Genomic DNA, 18,992 nt, shown 5'->3' with positions numbered 1-18,992 from the left:
CTGGTTCTGGGGAGCTGGGAAGCCTGCCTTGGGACTCCTGGAGCTGACTCAGACTGAGGATCTCAGAGAGTCACATCCTTAAAAACCACAAAGCATCCTCAAAGTGATGAACTTGTAACGGCAGCGTCAGTTCTCTGAGGTTCCCCAGCCCTTTCGTGGCCTGATTTCTCCCAACCCACCCCATGTAAAAGGCAAGATTGAGCATATAGACTGGAGATAGGCAGAACTGCAGTCTCAGAGATGATCAGGGCTTGAGGTCTTTCCCCTCCACTCCACCCTGTGGAACACTGGCAAGATACCTCCCTCTCAACGCCTCTGTTGGCTCATCTTTTTTTTTTTTTTTTTTAATGTAATTTATTTATTTTTGGCTGTGCTGGGTCTTCGTTGTGGTGCGCGGGCTTCTCATCGTGGTGGCTTCTCTTGTTGCGGAGCACGGGCTCTAGATGCGCGGGCTTCAGTAGTTGCGGCACGCAGGCTCAGTAGTTGTGGCGCATGGGCTTAGTTGCTCCGTGGCATGTGGGATCTTCCCGGACCAGGGCTCGACCCTGGTCCCCTGCATTGGTAGGCGGATTCTTAACCACTGCGCCACCAGGGAAGCCAAGCCCCTGTTGGCTCATCTTTGAAATGACAATTGTAATGATGATTATCTCACAGGGGTTTTGTGAGTTCAGTGAGAAAATATATGCAAACACAAGGTACCTGGCCCCACACTGGTATTTTACAAGTGTGAGTTCTACCTAAGTGTAGACTTTACCCTTAACTAAAGGAGGCAGTGCAGTTTAGTAATTAAATGCGTGAGGTGGGTTTGAATTCCAGCTCAGCTACTTACCAGCTGAGTGACCTGGGGCAAGATACTTGACTTTTTTGAGCCCCACTCTCCCTATTTAAAAATAGGCATCATAATAGTGTTCTTGGCACACAGCCAGCACTCAATAAAGGTTAGCTATTTTTACTGTTTGCTGGGCAAAAAAAGCAATGCAAAGACCGTCCTGGTTGGCTCCCATGGTTTTGCTGCTGCAGTCTCTCAGCATTTCTTTGTTACATTTCCTGAATCAGGGAATCTGATTGGCACAGCCATCTTTTCACAGAAGACCATTCTATGTTGCTAAACCCACTAGTTAATGCTCAGACCTTGTTTTACTTGATCCATCAGCAACATCTAACGCAGCTGATGACTCTCTCCTTCCTGAAACACTTTTCTCAGTTGGCTTTGAGGACACCACACCTTTTAGGTTCTTCTGCCTTCTCTCTCTGGTTGCCTATTCTTAGTCTGTGTCACTGGTGCCCGCAAACTCTTCAGGATCTGAACACTGGAGTTTTCCAGGGCTTAGTTCCTGGACTTCTTCCTACACTCACTCTTTGGGTGAGCTCATCCAGGCTCATGGCTTTGAATATTATTGAGAGCCTGATGACTCCCAAATGTCTATCACCAGCCCACATTCTCCCATAAATGCATATATATCTGTGTGTTGAAATCTCACATGGATGTTGAGTAGACATCTCAAACTTGAGATGTTCAAAACCAAACTGCTGGTACCCTTTTCTCCCTCCTCAAATTTCCTACTCCATCCAATGTCTTCTCCATTTCAGATAATGGCAATTTTGTTATTCCAGGAGCACTGATCTAAAACACTGAAGTCAGTCTGCACTCCTTTCTCTCTCACACATCCCATGTCCAACCCTTCAGCAAATCCTGTCGGTCCCACCTTCAAAGTATTTCCAGGATCCAGTCACTCCTCACCATCTCCACTGCCAGCACGTCAGTGCAAGTCACCACGTCAGTGCAAGTTCTTTTGTCTAGACTGTTGCACTGTTTTCTAGTTGATCTCTTGCACTTGTCCTTGCTCCACTTCATTCTCTCATAATACGGCCAGAGTGATCATTTAAGAATAAAATTGCATTCAATCAAGACCTTGCTCAGGGGAATAGTCAAACACTGTACTATGATGTATAAGGCCCTGCATGATCTGGCCCTTTGCTCCCTCTGAGTTCCTGTTCTAACACTGTTCCCATCCCACACCCACTCCAGCCACACTGGTCTCCTTGCTGCACCTCTGACACCACACGTGTGCTTCAGCCTTAGGTCCTTTGCTGCTACCTCTGCCTGGATCTCTCCTTCCCAGATACTCCCATGGATTGCTCCCTCGCTTCTTTCAGGTCTTTACCCAAACGTTCTAAATTTTAATTTTAACCCCCTCAACATTTCCTGTTTCCCTTCTCTGTTCTTCTCCTTTTCCTCTTCCTCCCCCCCCACCACTTCTTCTTTTCATCGCTTTACACTATCTAACATCATGTATACTTTACATATTTTTCCAGGGGGCCATGGTTTATAACCCCTGATTTACAGAAGAGGAAATTTACAGGTTTAATGAACTAGCGACATCACTCTATTATCTTTATCACTTTTTGCCCTTCTAGTATTTTCCTAGAACATCTTTTCCTATATTTTACTTTAAAGCTTTTTGTCTCTTTATGTTTTAGGTGTGTCTTTTGTAAGTAGTTTATAGCTATATTTTATTTTATATCCATTCTGACAATTGTTTGAGAGTTTAGTACATTTATATTTATTGTGATTTCTGATATGCTTGGATTCATTTCTGTCATCTTATTTTGTGCCCATCTATTTATCCTGCCTTTTGGGTGATGCTTTTCTACTCCTTTGCTGCCTTCTTTTGGATCAATTGGATTTTCTTCATTTTTCTCTTCACCAAATCCCACACTGATTTGGCAGTTATATGTACTAATTTCATTATTTTTGTGGTTATTCTTATACTTTCATGTGCATATTTGACTTAGCAAATTCTCAGATTGTCTTAGATTGACAATTACTTCTACCCTTCTTCTGAACAATGTAAAGACCTTAGGACGCTTTACTTTTGATCACCTCTTCCCTTCTTACATGTACCAGTTGCCCAGTATTTTAGTCCCACCTTTTTTTTTACCTCTCTCAGTTAATCTTTATTATTGTTATTAAATTTTATACTACCAATACTTGATTAGTAGTATTACTAATACTTCACATTTTTACCTTTTTCCCCCTCACTATACCTTCTTACATTTCATTTCTTCCTTTTAAAGTAAATTCTTTAGTAACTTTTTTCAGTGAGTGTCTGTTAGTGGCAAATTCTGCCTTTAACCAAAAATGTCATTTACTCTCACTATTTTATATAATTTAGCTTATCACAGAATTTTAGGTCAACGTTTATTTTCTCTCAGTGTTTTGATGATATTCCTCTGTCATCTGTTCTGTTGTTGCTGTGGGGAAGTCTACTATCAATCTAATAGTCTTTCTTGGTTATTTTCATTTCTCTTGGATTGTTGTCAAAATTTTGCCCTTGATTTTGGTGTCCTACAGTTTCACTATGATGTGTGTGTGTGTGTGTGTGTGTGTGTGTGTATGTGTGTGTGTGTGTGTGTGGTGTGTTCCCTGAATCTGAGGATTCATGTCTTTCATCAAATCTGGAAAATTCTCTCATGGTTACTGTTTGCTGGTACATCTTTTTCCTTCTTTTTACTTTCTATCTACTTGCTTTTTTATCCAGTCTGAAAATCTCTGCCTTTTGAATGGCGGTGTTTTGTCTACTCACATTTAATGTGGTTATTGTTATGGTTGGATTGTCTCATGTCATTTTTGTTCCTCTGTTCTTCCTTTACTACCTTCTTTTGTATTAAATACTTTGTGTACCATTTTAATTTCTTTTCGTTAATTCCTTTTTACTATATTATTCAAGTTATTAGTGGTTGCACTAGAAATTACAATGTGTATCTTAACTTATTAAAATCTAATTGATTCTGGTAAAATACAGAAGCATTGCTCTAATATATCTCCTTTCTCTCTCCCTTTTCTGTGCTATTATTGTCATATGTATTACCTATACCTGTGTTATAAACCTAAAAATTATTATAAACCAATAATAGTATTATAATAATTGCTTTGCTTACGTCTTTTAAAGAAGTTGAGAGAAAAAAATGTGAAAAATATATTTATAGACCTATTTATATTTACTCACATATTTACCATTTCTGGTGCTCCTCATTTCTTCCTGTGGATTTGAGTTACTACTGGTTGTCACTTCCTTTTAACCTGAAGAACTTCCATTAGTATTTCGTGTAAGATAGTTCTGCTGGCAATAATTTCTTCAGTCTGTATTTATTTGGAAATGTCTTTATTTTTACTTCATTTTTTGAAGGATAGTTTTGCTGGATATAGAATTCCTGGTTGACAGTTTTTTTCTTTTAGCAGTTTCACTATACCATTCCACTGCCTGTGGTGTTCATTGTTTCTGATGAAAAACCAGTTTTTAATCAAATTTTTTTTTGTATGCGATGAATTGTTTTTCTCTTGTTGCTGTTAAGATTTTCTTTTTGTCTTTCAACATTTTGACTGTAATGTGTCTGGGTGTGGATCTCTTTATGTTTAACCTACTTTGGATTCATTGAGTTTCTTTGATCTGTAGATTGTTTTTCATCAAATTTGGAAAGTTTGGGGCCATTATTTTTTCAAATACTTTTTCTTCCTCTTTCTCTCTCTCTTCTTCTGGGACTCCCATTACATGCATACTGATATACTTGATGTTGTTCCATAGGTCTCTGAGGCACTGTTCATTTCTATTCAGTCATTTTCCCCATTCAGTTCTTTATATTGGATAATCTATACTCATCTATCTTCAAGTTTACTGATCACTTTTTATGCTGAGCCCTTCTGGTGAATTTTTAATTTCAGTTATTGTACTTTTCAGCTCTAGAATTTCCATTTGATTCTTTTCTTGTTCTTTTTAAAAACTAATTAATTAATTAATTTTTGGCTGCCACTTTTGGCTGGTTGGGTCTGCGTTGCTGTGTGAGGGCTTTCTCTTGTTGCGGCGAGCGGGGGCTACTCTTCATTGAGGTGTGTGGGCTTTTCATTGTGGTGGCTTTTCTTTGTTGCGGAACAGGGGCTCTAGGCTCATGGGCTTCAATAGTTGTGGCACGCGGGCTCTAGAGTGCAGGCTTAGTAGTTGTGGTGCATGGGCTTAGTTGCTCTGCGGCATGTGGGATCTTCCCAGACCAGGGCTTGAACCCATGTCCCCTGCATTGTCAGGCGGATTCTTAACCACTGAGCCACCAGGGAAGTTCTTTTCTTGTTCCTTTTAAAAAAAAATTCTCTTTGTTGTGATTTTCTATTAATGCTGTCACTGTTGTTGTACTTTCCTTTAAATATTTAAACATGCTTTCCTTTAGTTCTTTGAACATTCTTATAATAGCTGCTTTGTAGTCTTTGTCTGATAAATCAAATGTTTGGGGACATTCACATTTTCTTGTTTATTTACATGTGTCACAAATTTTTTGGTTGAATACTGAACATTTTAGCTAATGTATTGTAGCAACTCTGGATTCTTATTTTACCTCTTGAAGATTGTTATTGCTTTGTTTGTTTGTTTGTTAATCCCTGGGCTAAATCTGTGAAATCTATCTATGATTCCAGATGCAGCCTCTGATTTCTCCACTAATTTTTTTTCTTTCTTGTTTTTATTTTAAAGCCTGGTTTCCTAGGGGTTGACCCTGTCTCTGCATAGCTTAATGTCCAGCCAGAGATTGATCAGAGGTTGTGCTCAAAAACTTCAAGCCCGTAAGACTTCTTCTCTCTCCTTTTATAGTTCTATGTGTGATCTGGGGAGTACAAACACTGTGCTGTTTTCAAGCCATCGCTGGCTTTTACTTTTCACTGGGCTCTCTCGCATTTCTTCTGCACGTATGCACAGGCTCCATTGGCAAAGGATATGTGGGTGGGCTCAAGGCCTCTCTGATCTCTGTTGTACATGCACCCAGCCTCTAGTTAACCCAGACTATGTGAAGAGCTTATCAAACTCTCTGTGGCTGTCTTAGCCCCTGGAACTCCCCATCAAATCCCTGTCTAGTCTGACAGTCCCGTTGCTTGCCCCCAAACAGTGCTGAAACCTCAGCCTGGCAGTGCTGCTGGTTATTCCTATCCTTGACACTATAACAGACAATGCTCAAAATTAAGTGAGCTCCCTTTGTTAGTTGCAGTGAAGCAGCTGGTTTTCATAGCCTGGCCCACCCTTTTTGAACTATTGCAACAGACAGAGCTGGGAGCTTGGGTAATGGGAGCAGCCTCAGGCAAGGACACCACAGACTCATGCTGTCCTTACCCAAAGTTCAGTAGTTTTCATGAATGTGTTTCTTTGCTGTATACCTTTGATTGATTTTCAGAGTGATAAAATGGTTGTTTTTGACAGTTTTGTGCAGCTTTATACTTGTCTTGGGGGATAGGATTTGGTATCCTCACTCTGTTGTGTCTGAAGTCAGAAGTCTGGAAAATTCTCAGTGACTATTATTAACCCTTTGAATATTGCCTCTTCTACATTTTATCGAGTGCCCCCTCTAGAACTCTTATTTGTTGTATTTGGGGCCTTTTTATTCTCTCCGTCATATTTTCCATCTCTTTACCTCTCTACGTTGCCTTCTAGGTAAGTTCCTCAGATATTATTCACTATTCACTGGTTCACTATTTTTCTCTTCAATTGTGTTTCATTTACTCATTAGTTGTGTTTTAAATTTCCCCCTTTGCCCCCTAGAAATCTGATTTAGTCCCTTTTCAAATCTTTCTGGTTTTTTCAAAACTTTCTTTTTGGCCGCACCATGTGGCACGTGGGATCTTAGCTCCCTGACCAGGAATCAAATCTGTGCCCCCTGCAGTGGAAGCGTGGAGTGTTAACCACTGGACCGCTAGGAAAGTCCCTCAAAGCTTTTATTCTATCCTTATGTTTTCAGTTTTATTTATATTTTAAGTTTTAGAAAATTTAAACATTGTTTAAAAGCTATTCTGTTTTAGCTAAGGTAACGCTAGCTGCAGTAACCGATAAACCTTGAATTCTCAACGGCTTCACTCAGTAGAAGCTTAGTTCTTGTTTATGTCACTGTCTGCATTAGTGATCTATTGCTGCATAATAAATTACCCCAAAACATAGAGTCTTAAACAAAAAATATTTATTATCTCACAATTTCTGTGGGTCAGGAATCCAAGCACAGCTTAGCTGGGTGCCGCATGGATCAGATGTCTCACAGGCTTCATCAAGGTGTTGGCCAAGGCTGCAGTCATCTCAAGGCTTGCCTAGAGGAAGATCCCCTTCCACACTCACATGGCTGTCAGCAGGCTTCAGATCCTTGATGTGTGGGACTCACCATATGGCTCACAACATAACACAATTCAAACATAACAACTTGCTTCCCCCAGAGCAAAGACTCCGAGAGAGAGATGGTGAGAGAAAGTGTCCAAGATGGAAGCCTCAGTGTTTTTGTAATCTAATCTCAAAAGTGACATGCCATTGTCTCTGCCATATTCTGTTCATTAGAAGTGGACCAATAGGTCTAATCTGCACTCAAGAGGAGGGCACTATGCAAGGATGTGAATGCAGGAGGTGAAGATGATTAGGAGCTGTGTTAGAGGTTGTCTACCACACAGTTTAATATGAGCTCATCTTCAGTGTAGCTTTATCTTTGAGAACCCTCATCAGCCTGGGTTAGGAGTGGGTCCCCCAGAAAATATTTTTAATTAATTAATTAATATATTTTAACATCTTTATTGGAGTATAACTGCTTTACAATGATGTGTTAATGTTTGCTTTATAACACAGTGAATCAGCAATACATATACATATATCCCCCTATCTCCTCCCTCTTGCATCTCCCTCTCACCCTCCTAATCCCACCCCTTTAGGTGATCATAAAGCACTGAGCTGATCTCCCTGTGCTATGCGGCTGCTTCCCACTAGCTATCTATTTTACATTTGGTAGTTTATATAAGTCCATGACATTCTCTCACTTCGTCCCAGCTTACCCGTCCCCCTCCCTGTGTCTTTAAGTCCATTCTCTACGTCTGCGTCTTTATTCCTGTCCTACCCCTAGGTTCTTCAGAACCATTCAGAAAATATTTTTAAATTGCTTCTGTTCAACTATTCTCGGTCTGGCACCTTTTTATGTTAATTTTTAATTTGGGGGGCGTCTGGCCCATGCAGACACTGAAGACTGGGTCTGTGTGAAGACTAGCTTGTGGGTATAAACTCTTAGGAGATTTATCATCTTTCCCCTCTCCCCAGTGCCTAGACTACAGACTAGCTCCCTTGTCATCAGTCTGTGTTGATAATTGATTTTTCTAGTTTGTCTTTTCATCAAAGCTTTCCCCTTTCCTACTTTTATTCAGGTTCCCATTTCCAATTCCACGCTTCGTGTGGGCCCAAGTGGGTGTTAAAATCTAAGCCCTTTGGTTACTGAGACCAGCAACCCCTGCCCCCGCCTCCCACCCTCCACTGGGCTGTTTGCAGCATTGGCTCACACAGTTAATATTCTGATTTTCCAGTCTCCTCTTTGCTTTTGTCCCCTGGGGACTTACCTCGCTTTCTTGTGAGCTCAATTAATGTATATAAAACGTTTGTTATATTTTATTAAGTGTTTTAGAATGTTTTAAAATGGGAGGGTTTTCCAAGGTTATCTAAACCAAATGACATATGTAAAGTATACAGGATGTTGCCTTGTCCCCAGTTGGACCCACTAACTCTAGTACAGATAATTTTCAGTTAGACCCAAACAAAGTATTTTCTTTTAAATATCCCACATCCTTGGAAATATTTACTGATTCTGAGTCTGGTTTGCAGAAAGGTTAAGGTTCTCATTTCCCAAGAGGATTCTTTGGCTTTGACTCTCCTGAAAGTGAGAGTTGAGGGGAGCAGGGTGGAAGGCAGTGTAGGGAAAATAGGAGAATTCACAGCACAATGTCACAATTTCATACTTGTAATACAGTAAAGATCAGCTCAGATGCAGTATTCCTCTGAGAGTCTATAAAAATCTACGTTTCCCTTAGGTCCTGGTCCCTTATTGGAACGCCAGAAGCTCCTCTTGGCTAGTAGAGATGGAATATGTGTAGCCCCAGAGAGTTTCACACCCTCCTTCTGTCTGCCTTGGATAGAATTGGTCATGGGACTAGCATATGGTGGGGATTTCAAGAGCTTGAGAACCCTTGGGAAAGATGGGCCTTTGAGAGGTATTGTCACTGTGATTTAAGAACCTCTTGCTACTAATAATAGTAGTTAATGTTTATTGAGCACCTGCTATATGCCAGATATTATGCCTAGTGCTTTACACAGAGAAAAGGGCTGGAGATGTAGATATAAGCCACAGAGTGAGATTCCTTCCATCCTTGGTGTCCAGACTTGAGACTGAAATGCTCTCTGCTAGGGTTAGATAAGCTTTCTTGTGCTTCAGAGGGACCCTCTGGGCTGGATTGGTTCTAGTTGGGGAGTATCTTGAGCCCGGCCTAGAAATAGCAAGAGTTAGATCAGCTCCTGAGCTTCAGGTACCACTGGTGCTTGGTACCCCAGAGGTCAAGAGATAGGAAAATGAGAGGTAGACTCACAAGGAGTCGTGAAAGTCACAGGTGCCACAGGAGTGTGGCTTGTGCCGGACAAACATGGGAGAACTTCATGTCTACAGGATCTTGGATTGATTTGTCCATGGCCTGTGATTTCTGTACACTTGTAATGAAGTTCCTTTAGAAAAAGCTGCAGACAGTCTTTCTTTTTAATTACTGGACCCATGTTGGAATCACTGAATCTCCAGCAAATTTGGCTCTGACCTTCAAAGCAGCCAAGGTGAAGAGAGGCTTATAGTTAGAGAACCCTGGGTTCAGATCCTTAGGGTGGGGACTGAGTTAATACAGGTTTAACAAGCTCTCCAGGACATTCTGATGCTCAGTTAGCCTGGCAGGAGAGACAGGAAACTGGACACTTTAGTTTTCTCACTTACATGCTGGGCATCTTTGGATAATTCATCTGCCCTCTCTGAGCCTTAGTTTGCCTATCTGTAGAATAGGATGGAAATTCCTGCTCAATTTGAGGTAGACTCTAGTGATATAATGTCATATACACTTTGGGGGCCGAGTTTGGAATCACTGAGCTGCAGTTTACACATGAGTCAAGCTACTCCTTTCTCTGTTGACTGTACATAAATATGATGCCATGAATCTTTCCTGGGAGGTCACAAGATGCAACCATGGGATACTTGCTGTCACATTCACCATGTGGATGCTACTGAGGACCTTGTCCATGACTTCCTCCAGTGGCCTCTACATAATCACCCATGGGGGAATTTCTCTTGGACTCAGTGACAAGAATAGTGTGATTGTCATGAGTGGTGGCCTGTGTCTACCAGGTAGGCCCTGAGACCATCCTGTGGCACTGACTGAGGGCTTACCTGCACCAAGTGCCTCCCTTGTTTTTCTCTGAGTTTCCTAAATCGCCCTATGAAGATGGTACCATTATCATTCCCATTTGACAGGTGATTAAACAGAGGCCCAAAACTTTAATGTTCCCAGGCCACACTGCTAGGAAGTAGCAGAGCCAGCACTTGAGTCCAGTTGAGTCTCACAACATAGCCCATGTGGGCAACCCAGAAGCTATACTCCTTGAAGCTATGGGTGCTCTGAAGCTCAGGGTCAAATGTGCAACCATCCTGTGCTCTGGGTGTTGAGCTTACCACTGAACCACCTTCTTCCCTACCTTTATATTTTCTTTGTGTCAGTTTTCTCATATAAAGCAAATGAAGCTACAGCCGCTGGTATATTTAGTCTTAGTGGAGTGTTATGTGACATGCTTCCATGAACAAAATTTTTGTTTTGCTTTTTCTTAGTTGCTTCAATTTTTTTTAAACACCATGGGTTCTGCATCACAAAATATCAAAACCAAAACCAAGAACCTCAATCAGCAGTGGCTGAACTTTCCTCAGAGGATGAGGGCAGGGAAGGAACCGGCAGGCTGAACCAGAACCCTAGTTAGTGGGCAGAAGGTGGGGGAGGGCTTGGAACACTTGAAGGATGATAATTTTTGCTCTGTTATGTACCCATTAATTTCCTTCCTGCCACATCATTTTATCTCTATAGGTTGCTTTCCATCATTTTTGTAATGCAGTTGGTCATAAATAATAAAATAAAAGTTGTCCTTCCCTACAGTACCCCATCCCCATACTTGGCAGGAGGGTGGCTGTCAGCTCTCTGGTCCTCTCCCCCCAGGGTCAAGTGAGAGAAACGTGAAGGGCTGGGACAGGTGGAGAGGAAGATGGGGTGGTCTGGAGGCACCCGAGCTAGGCATCTGGGAGAGGCATGGGGGGGGGGGTCCAGGGAGGAGTATTTAGAGGAAAGATTAGACCCCAAGGCTGGTCCCAAAGCAGGCCTGGCGAGCAGCACAGGGCAGAGGTGCCTCCGTCTTTCTTTGCAGGGGGTGAGGGTTTCTTTTAGTCCAAAGGCGTTAAGAGTCATACAGAGACACAGCTTCTGCAGAACTAGATATATTCCTAAGGCAAAGTGCCTCAGAGACGCCCCCATCCCATCTCAGCACCACGGTAACTGTCCTTCTGGCTCCTGTACCCAGCTCAGCGAGGAGCTGAACCAGCAGCTGGAGGCCGTGTGCGGGTCCGTGTTTGGGGAGCTGGAGTCCCAGGCCGTGGACGCCCTGGACCTGCCCGGCTGTTTCCGCATGCGGAGCCACAGCTACCTCCGGGCCATCCAGGCCGGCTGCTCTCAAGACGATGACTGCCTGCCCCTCCTTTCTACCCCTGCCTCTGTCTCAGGGAGGCCCGGCTCCTGTGAGTACGCCCCCTCTGTCCCTGGCCCGGCCCTAGGTTGGAGAGCGATCTGGGTCCGGTTCTGGCCCTGGTCACGGCTCTGCTGTGTGACCTTGGGCAGATCGCTTGCCTCTCTGGGTCGGATGATGGGGAGAAGGATACGTGGTTCTGTAGGTAGCAGCACGTGGAGTACACGTGGCTGCTGGGTCCCGTGGTACCGCGTGGGTGTGGGGAGTGGCAGACACCTGTCAGGACGTGTTTCTCACCCTATGTGTCTTTGCTTTCCCTGGCCACAGCCTTCAACTTCAGAAAGGCCCCGCCCCCCATCCCACCGGGAAGCCAGGCCCCGCCCCGCATCTCCATCACCGCCCAGAGCAGCACCGACTCCGCCCATGAGAGCTTCACCGCGGCGGAGGGCCCAGCCCGGCGCTGCAGCTCCGCCGACGGGCTGGACGGCCCGGCCATGGGCGCGCGCACCCTGGAGTTGGCGCCGGTGTCACCCCGGGCCAGCCCCAAGCCCCCCACACTCATCATCAAGACCATTCCAGGCAGGGAGGAGCTGCGGAGCCTGGCGCGGCAGCGGAAGTGGCGGCCGTCCATCGGGGTGCAGGTATGGAAGGAGGAGGCGCCGAGGAAGTTCAGGCCCCGCCCGGTTGAGGATGGATTGAGGGGGTCAGTGGGCCCTTCTGGATATAGACCTTTTCCTCGCTTACTCTTAGCTTGATCATCGACGGGGCTGCTCCAGACAGTCCCAGCCCACATCCTTGTCCCTCATCCTGGCACCATCACCCCTGGCGAGCGGAGAGCGGTGCCCAGAGGTTGGCACCTTGATGCATCTAACCTCCTGGGTCTCTCGTCTTGTTCAGGCAGATTGTCTTTTCAGGATTTGCCAGCTGGCTTGGGGCTCAGGCATCGCTTGCCCTTCTCCCTGGGAAGGACTTGCATCCCTCGGTCTAGCCCTGGCCACTGACTTCCCAATCCTGCCACCAGGTGGAGACTATCTCAGACTCGGACACGGAGAACAGGAGTCGAAGAGAGTTCCACTCCATCGGTGTACAGGTGGAAGAAGACAAGAGGTGGGTCCGAGTGGGGATATCTCAGGCTTTGCTGGGGGTGGGGTGGAGAAGAGGAGAGAGGGATGCATAACGACCTCACTGGCCTGGGCTCCCTGCACACCCTCTCTTCCTGGTCCTGAGAACAAGCCCTTTGAATGGGGAGGTGTCAGAGCAGCCACAGAGGCTCTCCATGGAGGTGTCACCAGGGCAGTCTAAAGTGAATTCTCCTTGTACCCATACCTGTCCCAGGTGCTGTGAGGTGGACAGGAGAATACAGTGGTCCCGGGAACGGGGTAGTAGGGAGAAGTAGCAGGTAGGTGCAAAGCAGGCCTCTAGCAATTGTCCTTTAGAGGGGATAACAGGATTTTTCCAATCCCTCATTACTTCCTGTGGTGTACAAGTATGTGAACCCCAAAAGAAACAAATAAACATGAAGATTGCCTCTCAGGGGCCCCGGGCAGATATAATACTCCTCCCCACTCGGCTCATACAAGCATTTAACCAGTTGGGGGTATGCCACTATTCTGGCATTAGGTGGCCTCAGAAACAGTGTTTCCTTAATTTCAAACTGAAAAATTTGCACTGAGAACTCTGGAGGGAATACTGGGAGGAATCCCTCTGTTGTTGGCTTCCTATGGGAAGATGCTTTCTCTAATGGCCATGTGGCAGTGTCACAGTGGCCCATCTGCCCTCTGGGCTGCAGTGCTCCCAGGCCAGTGGCCCTAAGTGTGGTGTCTGGGAACCTGCCTGGGGCTGGCTGTAAGAGTTTCGTAGTAATCTGTGTTGCCCAGGCCATACCCCTTGAAGGAATAAAAGTAGAGTGCCAGAAGCAGTCCCTCACAGCTCTGTTCCCGGTTGCCATTGTTGGGTTTTAGACCTTCCCTAAATTCCCCCAACTATTTTTGGGAACCCCTGGGAGCATCTTGTGTGTGTGTGTGTGTGTGTGTGTGTGTGTGTGCCTGATCAAGACTTCTTGGGGTTCCTGTGGGGATTCATCACTTTTCTCTACTCTCACGCTAGCTCCCTGCAGCTCCATATGCTCCTGAAGCTGTAAATGCCTCCATCGGGTGCGGCAAAAAGGCGCCCTTGTTGCCCCCGTTATTACTGAAAGCTACCGTCTTCCAAATTCTTAATATTCCACAAAGATCACAGAAAAGTAGCGCTTTACGGTAAAGCCAATTCTGCAAGTCTATGACTTGAGTTCTTGAGAGGTGGGGTAGGAGTCATGGCTGGGTGCAGCTCTGTGTTCAGACCACTGCCCCCAGCTCTGATGCTGCCCATGGACCAGAAACCAAGCCCATGTGCCCCCATTTGCTCCCTCATGGGGCTTCTTGGTCCCTCATCCACATAGACCCCTGGGGGTCCCCCCATTCCTCCTAACAAGCCTGAATCCTGGGAAGAGTGCAGCAGGCATTCTACTGAGACTCAGACTATGTCAGTAACCTCTGTCATTCATTTGTGGATTGATTCATTCAGAAAATACTTATTAAGCATCTGTTAATAAGTATTATTAACACTTATTATGTCATAAGCATATGACAGCGCCTGTTAAATGCTCAGGGAAATGTGGAAGACATGACTCTTACCTTCGTAGAAGTTATGGCCTAGAAGGGAGTCAAGGCAATGAATAAACAAACCATGAGTAAAAATATGATTACACACTGTGGTATAATAGGTAATGTGATATTATTACAATTATGGTGGGAATATGAAAGAAAAAAGCAGGCACTAAGAGAGAAGGAACTTTATTTAGGTTAAGCAGGTGACATTTAAACTGAGACTTGAGGGTTGACTAGGAACACTCAGGTGATGGTCGGGGGAGGAAGCATTCCAGGAGGAGGGAATAGCATATGTGAAGGCACTGGGAGAGGAAAGAGTTTGACATGCATTGGGAACTGAAAGAAAATTCATGTGGCTGGTGTGGAACAGGACAGGACAATGGTGAGGGAGTAGATTGGAGAATAGGTGGGGGCCAGGTCATGTACAGCATGGGCATGATAAAGAACTGGAATTTAATTCTAATTAATGAGTAGCCCTTAAAAGGTTAAAGAAGGAGTGTGGTATGATCTAATTTATGTTTACCAAAGATCACTAGCTGCTGAGTGGAGAATGAATTTCAGGGAAGTAATGGTGGGTATGGAGAGGTAGAAAGCAGGATTTTTTCATGATCCAGAAGAAAGGCATTATGGACAATCTTCTGTTGGGGATCTTTTTTTTTTTTCCTGTTGGGCAGTACCAGTGTCTGGGAACACTATTAAGTTTTATATGTTGATTTTGTATTCAGCAGCCTTGCTGCTCTCTCTTATTAGGACCCAAAGTTTGTCTGAAAATCACGCTGGGTTATCTATATAGTCAGTTATATTTTCTGCAGATGAGGATATTTCTTTTAAATCTGTATTTTTATAATTTCTTTCCCTTGTAATAGTGCATTGAAGAGGACTTCTAGTTTACTGTTGAGTGTAGCACTCTTATGTCCTTCCTGACATTAGTGAATATCTTCTAAGGCCCAGTTATAAGTGTGATGATGTTTGCAACAGATTTTTTTTTTTTTTTTTTTTTTTGCGGTACGCGGGCCTCTCACTGTTGTGGCTTCTCCCATTGTGGAGCACAGGCTCCGGACGCGCAGGCTCAGCGGCCATGGCTCACGGGCCCAGCCGCTCCGCGGCATGTGGGATCCCCCCGGACCGGCGCACAAACCCGTGTCCCCTGCATCGGCAGGCGGACTCTCAACCACTGCGCCACCAGGGAAGCCCTGCAACAGATTTTGTTGGATACTATTGATCAGGTCAAGGAAATTCCCTTCTAGTCCTAGTTGGCTAAGAGCTTTTAATTTTTATTTTTTAATAAAAAATGAGAGTGGAATTTTATTGAGTGCTTTTCCAGAATCTACCTAGATGATCATAGATTTAATACTTTCATCTGTAATGTGGTGAATTATATTAATAGATTTTCCATGTTGACCCATTCTTTCATTCCTGGGATAAATCCCACTTGATCCCATTATCAGTTTGGATTAAGTTTGGCTGTAACAGGGTCTCAATAGTGACTTCAGTATATTTCTCTCTCACCAAGAAAAAAGAAAAAGGCTGGATGTAGAAGTTCAGTGTCAGGACCCCAGGCTCGTCCTGTCTTGCTGATCTTCTACCCTTTGTATATCACTCATAACCAAAGAGCTGGTGCTCAAGCCCCAGCCATCCTGTCTGCATTCTGAGCAGCACCAAGGAGAAAGAGAGAAGGATGCAGTTCTTCCTTTTAGAAAGACTTCCGGCGGGAATTCCCTGGCAGTCCAATGGTCTAGGGCTTGGCACTTTCACTGCCATGGCCCAGGTTCAATCCCTGGTCGGGGAACTAAGATCCCGCAAGCTGCTCGGTGAGGCCAAAAAAAAAAAAAAAAAAAAAGAAAAAAAAAGATTTCCTGAAAGTTACACACAACACTTTCCCACATCATACTGGCTAAAAACTCATCCCGTGGTGGCATCTAGCTTCAAGGGAGGTGCTGTGGAATAGTCTCTTATTGGGAAGCAATGTGCAATGAGCAGAGCTGAAAATCAGGGTTCTTATGGCTAAACACAAAGAGAAGAATGGGAAATGGAACTCTAACAGTTTTTGTCACAGTCTTGCTGTATTATTTTCATATAGATTCCTGGATTTTTGAATAGCTGTTATTTTATTTAAGATTTTTATATTTATGTTCATAAGTGATATCGGCCTACAATTTTGTTTTTATTGTTGTTATTCAGTTCAGGCATTAAGGTTATGCTAAACTCCTAAAATGAGTTTGGTAACATTCTCTCTGTTCTGTTCTTTGAAACGATTTGTGTAAAGTAGGAATTATCTATTCCTTAAGGTTTGGTAAAGGTTGCCTATAAAACTATCTGGGCCTTTTTGGGATAAGAGAAACTTTTTGAACTACAGCTTCAGTTTATTTCATGGTTATTGATCTATTATGGTTTTATTTTTCTTCTTCAGTCAATTTTGATGATTTATATTTTTCTAAAAAATGGACCATTTAACAAAAATTGACAGTTTTCAAAATTTTTGGTACAAATATTCTTTCTCATGGTATTATAATTTTACACATTTTTATTATATTTATAGGTTATGCCCCCCTTTTTATTCCTAATACCACATGCTTATACCCTACCTCTCTTTTTTGATTCATTTTGCTCAAGGTTTGTATATTTTATCATTTTAATATATTTTTAAAATTATATTTTATTAGTCTTAAAAAAACTAGCTTTTGGTTTGGGTGAGCATCTCTATTGTTTCTCTTTTAGCTTTAATATTTCCTTTCTTCTACTACTTCTCTGTTATTTTCTTTCTTCTACCATATTTGATTTTATTCAGCTTCTTGAACACTATTTCTTATTTTCTAACATGTTTTTAAGGCTATAAATTCCCTTCTAACTACACTGCTGTATCTGTATCTCATATGTTTTGGGGTGCAGTGTTTTCATCGTTCAGTTATAAATAGTTTGTAACTAACTTCCTTTAGGAAGTTTATCATAACTTACTTTTTAACTTGTAAATTATTTAGAAGAATTTTTTATTTTTTAATTTTTTTTAGTTTCGAAATGTATTTTTTGGTTTGAGGGGCTCCTTTTCACTTCTGATTTCTAGATTTGCTATATTGTGGTCATGGAATGCATTCTGTATGATATTTATTCCTTAGAATTTGTCAAGGCTTCCTTCATCATATACACATAGCATATATATGGTCAGACTTATAAATTGCATTTTTCAAATGTTTATCTTTGATATTTTTTGGATGTCTGATCTAAGAGTTCTGAGTGAGGTGTTTTAAAAATGTGTCACCATGATTGTGAATGTGTCATTTTCCCTGGGAATTTTATCAATTTTTTCTTAATTTGAGAGAATGCTATTTAGCATTCAGGCTTATGATTGTTGTGTCTTCTTGGTGGGTTGGCCCTTTTATCATTAAATAGGATGCTTTTCATCCTTACTATTGGTTTTTGCCTTGAAGTTGATTTTGCCTGATTTTATTGCTACGTCTGCTTTCTTTTGATTAATTTTCCATTATATCTTCTTCCATCCTTTGTCTTTCAGCCTTCCATAGCCTTATGTTTTACATATGTTGCTTGTAAGCAGTATGGAGCTAGAGTTAAGTAGACCTATTTAATCCATTTATATATTTTTTGATTACTGATTTATTTGGCCTTATTTCTATCATCTCTTTAAAAATTTTCTACTGGACATGCTTTTTTATTGTTTTCAGTTCAGGCATTAAGGTTATGCTAAACTCCTAAAATTAAGTAAAGTAGACCTATTTAATCCATTTATATATTTTAATCCTATTAAATCCACTTAATCCATTAAGTAGACCTATTTAATAGAGTTAAGTAGACCTATTTAATCCATTTATATATTTTTTGATTACTGATTTATTTGGCCTTATTTCTATCATCTCTTTAAAAATTTTCTACTGGACACGCTTTTTTTTTTTTTTTTTTTTTTCTTTTTTGCGGTACGCGGGCCTCTCACTGTTGTGGCCTCTCCCATTGCGGAGCACAGGCTCCGGATGCGCAGGCTCAGCGGCCATGGCTCACGGGCCCAGCCACTCCACGGCATGTGGGATCTTCCCAGACCGGGGCACGAACCCGTGTCCCCTGCATCAGCAGGCGGACTCTCAACCACTGCGCCACCAGGGAAGCCCTGGACACGCTTTTTCTTTGCTTTCCTCCTCCCCTACTTTTCTGTCCTCTATTGAACCGATCAAGGTGACTTTATTTCTCTTGTTCCCTCCATCCCTCCACTGCTTTGGAAGTTTACGTTTTAGTAGTGATTTCCCTCAAATTTTAAACAAATATACTTAATTTCATATGTCTCTGATAAAGTCTAAAATTAGTTAGTACTTCTATCCTGAAATAGGCACAAAACAAGAACCTTGGTATACTTTAATTTCCTTCTTAACTCCCTCCTCCCATTTTCCATGTTTTATATATATATATATATATATATATATATGTTTTAAATTCTTCCTTTATTGGTAAAAAAAATGAGTGATTCTACAAAGCAATCTCAAGGGCCATCAAAGTGTGAAAGCCATCAGGTGTGTCTGGCAACAGGCAGCTTCCTCCTCCTTCAGGGCAGAGCCAGTGTTTCCCATGCCTTCCAGCCCTGAGTCAGCACTTTTTTTTTTTTAACATCTTTATTGGAGTATAATTGCTTTACAATGTTGTGTTAGTTTCTGGTGTATAACAAAATGAATCAGCTATATGTATACATACATCCCCATATCCCCTTCCTCTTGCGTCTCACTCCTACCCTCCCTATCCCACCCCTCTAGGTGGTCACAAAGCACCGAGC

The 18,992-nt window shown here is 42.8% G+C and overlaps 1 protein-coding gene across 4 annotated transcripts in view; it reads left to right on the top strand.

Moving 5' to 3' along the window:
• The window catches only part of DLGAP3 (DLG associated protein 3), a 65,923-nt gene that overhangs the window by 29,075 nt on the left and 17,856 nt on the right, over positions 1-18,992 (top strand). For all 4 annotated transcript variants that reach the window (XM_067725401.1, XM_067725398.1, XM_067725400.1 and 1 more), the window contains 3 exons: positions 11,418-11,631; positions 11,907-12,220; positions 12,601-12,686. In XM_067725401.1, the coding sequence (XP_067581502.1) occupies positions 11,418-11,631; positions 11,907-12,220; positions 12,601-12,686 (614 nt within the window). The remainder of the gene's footprint in view (positions 1-11,417; positions 11,632-11,906; positions 12,221-12,600; positions 12,687-18,992) is intronic.

The sequence above is a fragment of the Pseudorca crassidens genome, chromosome 2 (assembly GCF_039906515.1).
Source record: "Pseudorca crassidens isolate mPseCra1 chromosome 2, mPseCra1.hap1, whole genome shotgun sequence".
Lineage (NCBI taxonomy): Eukaryota > Metazoa > Chordata > Mammalia > Artiodactyla > Delphinidae > Pseudorca > Pseudorca crassidens.
This window is presented reverse-complemented; position numbering and strand designations above follow the sequence as displayed.